At 46.7% G+C, this 10,640-nt stretch overlaps 1 protein-coding gene across 1 annotated transcript in view; it reads left to right on the forward strand.

The window, feature by feature from the left end:
- AGAP1 (ArfGAP with GTPase domain, ankyrin repeat and PH domain 1) overlaps nucleotides 1–10,640 on the forward strand; it is a gene marked incomplete at its 3' end in the record, with an annotated part of 314,049 nt that overhangs the window by 279,158 nt on the left and 24,251 nt on the right. The window contains exon 18 of the mRNA XM_031063812.1: nucleotides 2,482–2,704. Within this exon, the coding sequence (XP_030919672.1) occupies nucleotides 2,482–2,704 (223 nt within the window). The remainder of the gene's footprint in view (nucleotides 1–2,481; nucleotides 2,705–10,640) is intronic.

The following is a 10,640-nucleotide window of genomic DNA, read 5'->3' on the forward strand; positions in this document are numbered from 1 at the left end:
TCCTCCCAGCAATGCCTGCTGCTCAGCCCAGGGCTGTCTCACAGCTGCTGACCTCAGAGAGGTTCAGCCTTTCATCAGGATCCAAAGGGATGAAGGAGACAGTGGGGAGGGGTTATTCTCCTAAAAGAGTGTTCACCTCCAAATGGTGAAGCTGACTGAGGTGAGAGTCAGAGTGGGGAAGAGTTTTTAGGGAAGGAATGAGCTGAGCATTTTTGAGGCTATGAACAGCTGGAGATTGTAATCTGGATGTATTCAGTGGTGCTAAAAAGCTCCTTTTTTGTTTGACCAATTCTAAGTAAAGCACCTCCAGCTTCACTGAGTGGGCTTTTTCTTCCTTTTGCTGTCAAACCTTGATGCCCACACCTGCCATGTGCTCATGAGCATCCCCCAATTCAGTTACTCTCACCCTCAGAAGGAAAAGCGAGCTGAGTTTGGATCATCTTTAAAGAAAAAAACCCCCAATCTTGAATAGTTACAGCTTTCTAACCACTTGTGGTGTGCATTGGTGATAACAATTTCCATTTCTGTAACAACCTCAGCCTTTGCATTGCCTCGTTTGCCACTTTCCCACCCAGCTCTGTGTTGTCAGATTGTTCAAATTGAAAATAATATCTTGCTAAAATTTTTGTGGAACTTCCTGGTGGTTGTTCTGGGGGACTCCTTCAGTCCTAGCAGTGCTGGCAACTGAGAGGCTCTTCCAACCCAAACCCTTCTGTGATGCTCTGAAGCAGGGGAATGTTTAAAGAATTTTTTCAGTATGGGATGCACTACAAGTACTTCAGGTAGAGAGGTGTTTGGGAGGGAGGTCAGGTCCTTAACTCCAGTTCTGTCAGAATAATTGGAATAATGTGAGTTGGTATTCCATTCTCCTGCTTCATTCTGAGTTCATGCCTCTTAGAGCTCATTGCACTTTGAATTTTTGTGAGGATAACTCTGGCCTTTGCAGGTCAGGGGTTTCATCCGAGTCACAGTTTGCAAATTTCAAATTATTACTTGCTGTGTTCAAACTTATAACCAATAAATTGAGATTTTGAGGGGTTTTTAGTGTGTTTCAGATACACCACTAGTTCCCCCACTGGCAAAACAACAGTGGAGGCTTCATAACTGAAAAATTATGGAATTTAAGGAGTTTGTTGTAGTTGTTGTACCAAAAGCTTGGAAAGCATGGCAGGAGTTTTGTCTCACCTGATTTTTTGGAGATCTGAAACATTGTATATCTATAATGTGGATATTAAATTATGTATAATATAGGACTTGGTATGGACAGGAACTTTTAAACTAAAGATGTACTTTTCTGCTCAAGTGGAATAAGATGGGGGATTTTTCTTCTTGGTTGTATTTTTAGATTTCAATTGACTGGTAGAAAAATGTCAGGCTATGCCTTCAGTGAAATGTGTGAGTTCACAATTAAAATTATGAGCTTTCCTTTCCTATTTTTTGTCCAAACATGACATGGGAAAGAGCTAGAAATGTTTTGTGTCCACATATTTTGGCTGCCAGAAATAGCTTTTCAGTTGTGGGTTACACAAAGTTGAGACAAGTCTTTGGATGAATTTTTCATAACAGAAGGAAAGACTGGAAATTCATTTTCTGTCAGCTCCAAATTTTGTTTAGATAGGAACAAGAATTGCCTGCCCTCTTAATTTATCCCCATTTTCTTGCATGGCATTTGGGGTAGCTCTTCGGGATGCACAAAGTGAGGCACGAAGAAAAGATCTGACAGCAGGGGGTTAGAAAAAACCAACCAAAATTCCTCTCATGTGTCTTCAGTTGCATTTGTTAAGGTCAATGTTTGTTGGAGAGAAGGCAATCCATACAAATCTAGATTTGAATCACACAAGACAGTGGCAAAAGAGCTTTGAACCATGTTGGGAAATGGGATTTCCCATCCTGTGTCAGGTTTGTGCCAGTGTCACCCTGTGTGGGGTTGTTTTGGGAGGGTGCAATCCTTCTGGCTCATGCCCTGGGACCAGGGCTGTTCCAGGTGGGACATTTCCACCTTGGTGTTTGTCTCCCTGATTTTGGAGATGGAAGAAGAGTCAGATGGAAAAGCCACACTGGTGCTGCTGGTGTGTGTGGTTATTGATGGAGTTAGCAGGAGATAATTGTTTCTGGGCTCTGGTTTTTTCTCCTTTTCCCCTTTCAGCTGACTATGAACAGCTCTGGGTTCCCAGGGAGGGGCTTTCCTCACTGCTCCATCATCCTTTACCCATCACCATGGTTGTATTGCCTCTGTTTCTTCTTTCCCCTCTAATTCATTGGGGTTTTTTGTCTGGCTGAGGAGTGATGCATCCTTTGACACACCACATTTCATTTTTCTGTACCCCTTGAAGGGTTGGCATCTCCACTGACCCTGGAAGACCTCCCAGCTGCTCTTTAGGACAAGACATCCCCAGAACCAAAACCTTCATGCACAACCACCAGCTGGGAAGTTCTGTGGGGTGTTCCCTTGCCCTAACTGCTGTGTCCCTTGCCCTACAGACCCCGACTGGGCCAGCCTCAACCTGGGAGCCCTCATCTGCATCGAATGCTCAGGTATCCACCGCAACCTCGGCACGCACCTGTCCCGCGTGCGCTCCCTGGACCTGGACGACTGGCCCATCGAGCTCATCAAGGTGATGTCAGCCATTGGCAACGAGCTGGCCAACAGTGTGTGGGAGGAGAACAGCCAAGGCCACGTGAAGCCTTCCCCAGACTCCACCAGGTGGGTTTGTGCTCGCCGCGCCTCGCCCGGCGCGCGCCACCGCTGCCGCCGCTTTGGAGTCCTCCCTTGTGGGAAAGTCATGGTTTATAACTTCACCTTGTTTATAACTTCACATTGTTTATAACCTCACATTGTTTATAACTTCACCTTATTTATAACTTCATGTTCTTCATAACCTCCCTGTGTGCCCAGGAAGAACATGTGTCAAAGTGGGAGGTGGCAAAAGTTGAGCGACCTCGTTGATTTCTTGCTCTTGTGAAGGTTTGCTCGGCAGCTCTGCAGTTTTCTGTTCAGTGGGAGATGGAAACCTCCCACCTGCTTCTTCCTCCATCCAAATTATCCTGTCGTGCGCTCCTTTGTCTCAATGGGCCACCAAGTTCTTGCCTCTTGGCCCCTCAGTTTGTCATTAACAATCTCCCTTCAGAGCGTCCGGGGATTTGTACCTGGCTCTCAGGTCTTTGGTTCTGCTCAGGGGTGTTCAAAGTCCTCCTCACCATGTGTGGTGTTTTCAGGGTCCCCTGTAGCAGGAAGGAAAGATGAATTTGACTCTATGTTCTTAGAAGGCTAATTTATTATTTTATTTATTCTATTAAAGAATGCTATACTAAACTGTACTAAAGAATAGGGAAAGGATACAGACAGAAGGCTTAACAAGATACTAATGAAAAACTCGTGACTCCTTCCAGAGTCCTGACACAGCCTGACTGTGATTAGTTTAAGTAAAAACAATTCACATGTTGGATAAACAATCTCCAACCACATTCCAAAGCAGCAAAACAGAGGAGAAGCAAATGAGATAATAATTGTTTCCCCTTTTCTCCGATGCTTCTCAGCTTCCCAGGAGAAGAAATCCTGGCGAAGGGATTTTTCCAGAAAATATGATGGTGACAGCCATGGGCTTGTTGACTTTTTTTGTGTGTGTGATTTCTGTGAAACCATGAGCTGCTGAGGGGTTGTCTCCTTTGAGAACAGCTCTTTACCTGCCTCTCATATCTCCACATAGTGAAAATCTTCCTGTGAGGTGTTGTCCTACCTAAAACTGGGGGGTTTTATGCTGAATTAATCTGATCAGTGTCAGAGACAAATGTTTTGAAAATAGTTTTTCCTGTTTTGGGTCAGGTGGAAGGATCTCTGTGCCTGGGCCAACTCCTGCAGCAGAGGGCTGGGTTTGTGCTGTTGTGTGTAGAAAAGTCAACTGCTCCTTCTTGCATTATTTCGTTAGCCCTGAAAAATGAATTTGTGGTGCCACCTTTGGTTCATCTTCGAGAATGAAGCCACTGCATTAATCAGGCTGCTTAGATGAATGGCTGTGCATCTAAAAGTGCTCAGGGAGCCCCAAAGAGAGGTTTTGTTTAGGCAGAAATGGCATGGCTGCTCTATGCCTGGGTACTATTAGGCCCAATGATTTCATCAGGTAGATTGAAATGAACTTTCAGTCGTTGCTATCACTTCAATACAGAGATTTTATATTCTTGCAGCTCACAAAGATATGTTGCTCCTTACTGCTGAGCTGAGTGGTTCTAAACAGCTGAAAGGAAAATGCACTCAATTGGAATTCTATTAAAAAAAAAGAAAAATCACATTATTTCAGTAGTCATATAATAGTCATCATGAAAAATCTAAAATCCATGTGACTGTGATGAAAAGAGCACCATCCATTTCAATTAATAATTCACTCAGGATTGAATTTTACTTCTAGAAAATCAACTTTTTTCTCTTGGTATTTCACACACAGGGCTTATTTTAATTCTCCCACTTTGTTTCTGTGCATCTTCATGGTTATATTCAGCTGATTCTGATTGCCACTGATGTCACTGCACTTTCTCTCCTGCACTGCAACATTTTTGGACAAAAAGATTCATTCTATAGATAGGATTTTCTAGCTCTGTGTCCAGGTTCATGCTTCTGTGATAGAAGAGGTGCTAGAAAAAGCAGAATTAGGATGATGTGGAAATTTTCCCAAAAAGCAATTGCAGTCTTGCTTTGCTGCTCCCATTCCTCTGCTGTTTGCAGCAGGGACTGAAATGCAATTTTTTACATAAATACCAGAGAGTTCTGCTTTTTCCAAGCGTGTGCCTGCTGCTTTTGTGCTTCCCTTTGCTCTCTGCCAGCATCACAATCCTTCTATCCGAGCTGTGGTGATAAAATAAATTCAGGTTCTTCAGGTAGAGGCTCTGCTCCCCATGTTCCCACTGCTGCTTGGAGTTTTGCATGAGGAATTCTGTTGGAAGCAGCTGAAATGGCCCTGAAAGGAGGGCAAAACAAACCTTTTGTTGTTGTGGAGGGACTGAAGGGAGAAGAGGCCACTCCAGGAGAGCTGGAGAGGGACTTGGGACAAGGGATGGAGGGACAGGACACAGGGAATGGCTCCCACTGCCACAGGGCAGGGATGGATGGGATATTGGGATTTAGGAATTGTTCCCTGGGAGGGTGGGCAGGCCCTGGCACTGCCCAGAGCAGCTGGGGCTGCCCCTGGATCCCTGGAAGTGCCCAAGGCCAGGTTGGAGCAGCCTGGGATAGTGGAAGGTGTCCCTGGAATGGCAGAGGTGGAACTGGATGGTCCTGAAAGTCCCTTCCAACCCAAACCATTCTGGGAATCTGATTTGGGAGGCTCAAGGAATGTTCACAGGCTGGACTAAAAGGAACCTGAAATTCTTGATGTGGCTTTCAAAGCAGTCCCTTCAGCCTCGGAGAGGCTGGCACTGATCACTGTATGCTTGCCGTGGCATCCTGTGTGCTTCTGTGGAGTGGAGCAAAGGGTGGAGGGATTCCTGGAGATGGGTTTTGACAGAAGGAATTGCCAAATGGCTGCTCTAGGTCATGGTATTCAAAAATAAGATACCAAATTCAAGAGCTTATGATGGCCTGCACTTCCCTCATGAGGGACCGCTCCAACCTCTGCTCCCTGTGACAGGAACAGCACCCAGGGAGTGGCTGGAGCTGTGTCAGGGGATGTTTGGGTTGGGTTTTAGGAAGTTCTTTGCCCCCTGGGGCACTGCCCAGGCTCCCCAGGGAATGGGCACAGCCCCAAGGCTGCCAGAGCCCAAGGAACATTTGAACAGTGCTCCCAGGGATGCTCAGGGTGGGGTTGTTGGGGTGTCTGTGCAGGGCCAGGGGTTGGATCAATGATCCCTGTAGATCCCTTCCAGCTCAGGACATTCTGTGATTAAACCATGTGAAATGCTGCTGTCCTTTTCTAGCCCATTCAAATTCTTCATCCAAGCAAATCATGGGGAAAGATCAACCTGGACACTTCCTTTGAAGGCCAGAAAGGTTCTGAGATTGGAGGGTGTGTAAAATCAAAGCCTTCAGCAAAAGGCATTATCCCTCCTGCGCTGATCAGGGATATTGCCCAGTTGTATCCTCTAATATTGATATTTTCCAGCTCACATCCATCTGGAGAGGCAAGCAGCCTGGTCTAGAGGGAGGTGTCCCATGGCAGGGGTGGGATGAGATGGGATTTAGGGCCCATTCCAACCAAACCATGCTGGAATCCTTCACGCAGACCTCCAGGTTGTTCAGTGCCCCTGTCAGTGAAAAGCAGCATCCAGGATGGTCTCTGGCACTGAACTGGAAGGTTTTGGGGGCACAGGTGTGCTGGGATCCCCAAGGAAGTGGCTGAGGCAAGGCTGAGGGTATTCCTGGGATTTTGGGAGGAAGGAGGAATAAACACAAGCTCCACTGAGCACGGAAAGTTGGGGAAATGATGGAAAACCCAAACACTGGAGTGTGAAAGGGAGCAGGGAGCAGCTGGCCCGAGCTGTGGTGTCCGTGGGTCCCTGATTAGGTCAGTAATTGGTTCCAGCAATTACCAGCAGCCCCCAGAACACTGCTCCAACTTGGGGAGGCCTGTGACAAATTGAAGCTGACTGCTGCTGAAGGAGTATCGACTTCCCATTCCTAAACAGGGGCATCATTAGTCAAGAAAAGCATCTTTTAATTACTCCCAGGAAGAAAAAAAAAAAAAGAGAAAGAGCAAAAAACAGGAAAAAGATCTTTGGGTATGGATCCTGCAACAACTGCCAGGTTTTTTTTTTTCCAAGTGTATTCAATATGAAATTTATTGTCTCTGAGGGGAGGGGGCGAGCAGGGGGAGCTTGCCTGCAGTCCCTCCTTGGGTAATGCGGGTTTAATTTGGAGTGAGAAGTCAAATTAGAGTAAATCAATGTTGCAACAATTAACTGGGGCTGGGGATGGGATCAGGATTTTCCCTCTAATTGCTATTGATACTGTTTGAGCACGCTCTCACAGCGCTGCTTTGGAGTGCTGCAGCACTGGAGGAGCCCTGTGGGGCTCAGCAGCTCTGTGGAGGAATGTTGGAGGTGTGGGGAAGCCAGCTTGGGAATTCTTTGCCCATTGCACTGCTGTGTCCATCCCCTACCAAATATTGAGCTTTTTCTGGACACAGCTCACTTGTTTTGCTTTGTCCTTCGTGGCTTCTGGTTTGCAGCCTCATTTCCCACTATTGACTTCCCCTTTTCCAAAGGAGACAAGCTGCCCCCATCCCTCTGCCCTCTCCAGAAGATGGTTATTTATCTGCTCCCTCACCCTCCTTCCCTGAGCTCCATCTCTCTGGGAGTGTTGGGATGGATGTGCCACCTCCACCAGCTGGAACTTGCCAGGCAAGCTGAGGGAAGGCAGGCTCATGTCCAGGCACCATCCCAGCCACGCTGGGATGCTGTTCTGCTCTTCAGACAATGCCAAATATCTGGACTGGCTGCACACAGACAGGGCTCCACCATCTCCTTGAGAATATTCACCAGCAGGTGGGATGTCCAACTCCATTAAAACTGTAGTTTTGAGTTGAGAGGTGAGTGGATTGCAGAGTTTTAAGCTCTGTAAGTGGGGCTTGGAGCAGCAGTTGTGCTCAGCTCCGTTTGCCCAGCACTCTCTGTTTATTCTGGTACCAAGGGCTACAGGAAAATCCAACACTGGCTGAGCTGGGAATCGACTCTCACCTTCCCAAGGAAGATCCACTTTGAGCCTTCCTCATAATGAACTCACTTTAATGGTGTCAGGGACAACATTTTGCAGCTGCACTGCACTGAGCTGAGTTTTGCAGTCCTGCACCAAAGCCTGGCTTGTGCTGCTGGTCACTGGGAGTGACTTGGATGAAAAATACCAAAATGGAAAATAAAAACCCATGCCTTCCGTGCAAATATTCATCCTTTTCTTGGTCAAAATAATGAATCCTTCATCACAGATGAAGGGTGAGCCCAGGGAAACGGAGCACTTCAGACCTCTCTGCATCCTGGCTCTTTTAGGGCTGCTGTGTTCCCCCCCTCCCTCAGCCCCTGCTCCTTTTGGGCAGCAGTTTGTGGTGCTGCTGCTCCTGATTCCTGGCCCAGGGAATGGATGGGGCCTGGGGGAGCACAGGTACCTCTCTAGCCCTGATTATCAGCTCTGGCTCCGTGGCAGATCTTGGCCTGATGAGGTCAGTGTTTTGTGCCTTTTCAGTGCTCCTCCACGCCTGACACCTTTCCCGTTCCAGGGCTGGGGTTTAAAAATAAATTAAAAAAAAAAAAAGAAAGAAAGAAGAAGGGAAAAAAAAAAGATTTTATTGTGAAGGGCTGACCAGAACCCATCTGCAGTTGGGTGGCATCTGCTCCCCACATGTCACTTCCCTCATTAACAAGCAATTGAATTAATTAAATGCTACTCAGAACACGCATAACAAGCTACCGGCAGTGTCCAAATTAGCACTGATAATCAAGGATGATTTCCTTTATTATCCTGCTAAGTGGTGTGCAGGCTCTGATCTCCCTGTCTGCCCTCATCTATTTACATACCCCCAGCTTCTGCCTTTAGAAGCTGAGGTTATCTTACCTAGTTAATTTGCCACGATCACCAAGCATGGCGGATTGATATTCCTGCCTCTGCTGAAGCAAACCCCCTCCTTTCTCCCCCTTTTCCTTCCTCCCCAAGCCTGGTCCTTTGTATCTCAAGCTCACTGATAAATTAAAAGCCACCCCTGTGGTCTCTCAAGTGAGTAATAGAGGCAGAAATTTCATTTTGCAACTGGCTGATTTAATGATCCAAAGGGTAATTAATGGCCTGATTATCTTAATGTTAAATATGTCCGGCAGCAATTACTGTGACCTCCCGCTTGTCAAGGTCCAGGCTATGCTCTTCTTTCAATTAAGTTCTCTGGGGCTTAATGGTATGAATAAACTCCTCTGATTCTATCATTCCGGACTCGGAGATTTAAGCGAGCTGGGGGCTCGTTTGGAGTTTTAATCAGCCCGTCTTCTACTTGAGCGATCAGAGTTAACAATTATAACAAGGACAGTTTAACTTTCTTTCTTTCTATCCCCCCCCCTCCCCTTTCCACTTCTTTATATATAATTTTTTTTTATTATTTTTTTTTTTCCCTGAAGCGCTCGGAGGCGATTTTGTTGGCGGCGGCAGCAGCAGCAGCAGCAAAGCCGGGCCAGTCTCTCCCGATATAAATTATCATGTGAATGCCGCTATTTTTCCATTTGACAGGCTTAATTAATTGGCAGGAGGGCCCGAAAATGACAGTGCCACTAATTGCAACTCCAAGCCCATCTCTGTCACGGCGTGCTGTGCTTGTCAGCGGCCGTGCCCCGCTCCGGACTCTGTTGACGTTTCCCATTCCGGTTTTCACATCTCGTCTGGAGGGGAACGTGATGGGATGTGATAGCCCAAGATGTGCCTTTGGCTCTGCCAGGCAGGCAGCTCCTGTGTGCAAGCATGACATTTGCTGCCAATAAAGTTTAGACAGCTGGGCTGCTGCCGGCCCAGCAGCTGCTCCGGGACCGCAGGTTAAGCTTAAGGTTTGGCTTAAGGTTTGGCTTAAGGTTTCCAGCTTGGACTTAGGGATCAGTAAAAACTTGCTCCTGGTGGCTGAACTCCACTGAGCAGCACAACTCGCAGCGAGCTCAGTTCTATTAGCTGTGTTTTGGACAGCAGATATTTCACGGAGATAATGAGGAAAATGGATAAATTATTAGTTGCAGCGGCATCGCGTCCTCAAACGCAGACATAAATAAAGAGGCTGATTCACCGCTGCCAGGAAACTCGGGGATATAGATGGAGGAGCGAACCCTTCGTGTGCTTCCACGTTGGGCTGGTTTGCAATTAAATTTAAACCAAAAAAATGAAATTGTCACTCACCAGTAGCTTGCAGGAAATGCCTCTGACAGGAAGAGCTAAGTGGAGGTGAGTGAACATCAGCTTGGGTGGCTGCTGCTGAGACTTCAGCCCTTCGGAGGCCTTGGAAGCTCGAATACAATACTCCAAAGATGAAAGGTGGTAGCAGTAGTAGTAATATTGTGTTTTATTGTCCTTGCAGCTGCTTGGCAGCCCTTGTCACCCAGGAGCTGATCCGGTGCAACACCGGTGCCTGTACGGCAGCCTGGGAGATGCCTGGATGATTAAAAATCAAAACAAAACAACCACAACACCCTCGACCCTGCTTGTCCAAGTTAATGAGTGCTTTAGATGAAATGCTCCCTGGCTCAGCTGCACCTTTCCTGTGTGCAAAGCTGCCTCGGATAAAAGCTCAGGCTCTGGGTAAGCAGGAGCCTGGTTTGCAATAATTATTACAATTGTTATTTTCCTCCTTGGTGGTGGTGGTGAAAGAGAAACCTGAAAAGGAAGTGCTGCTGTCTCCTTCTGCAGGTTAGGAAAGCATTTATTAAAGAGCCACAGTGCTGTTCTTCCTTTCAGTCTAAATAGCATCAGTACCACTTCACTGAATCCCTGGAAGTGTCCAGGACCAACCTGGACAGGGCTTAGAGCAACACTCAGCTCCAGGTACCTTTATTCTTGACAAATTTGGATTCTTCTTCTTTGTGGATTTGCCTGCCGTGCTGAAAAATAACAAGTTAAGCTGAAATTTCCTAGGAAAAAAAGCTGATGAGCTGTTAAACTTGGAGAAATCTAGGATTTGAGTTCAGGATTCAAACAAGGG

The sequence above is a fragment of the Geospiza fortis genome, unplaced genomic scaffold, assembly GCF_000277835.1.
Source record: "Geospiza fortis unplaced genomic scaffold, GeoFor_1.0 scaffold179, whole genome shotgun sequence".
Classification (NCBI taxonomy): Eukaryota; Metazoa; Chordata; class Aves; order Passeriformes; family Thraupidae; genus Geospiza; species Geospiza fortis.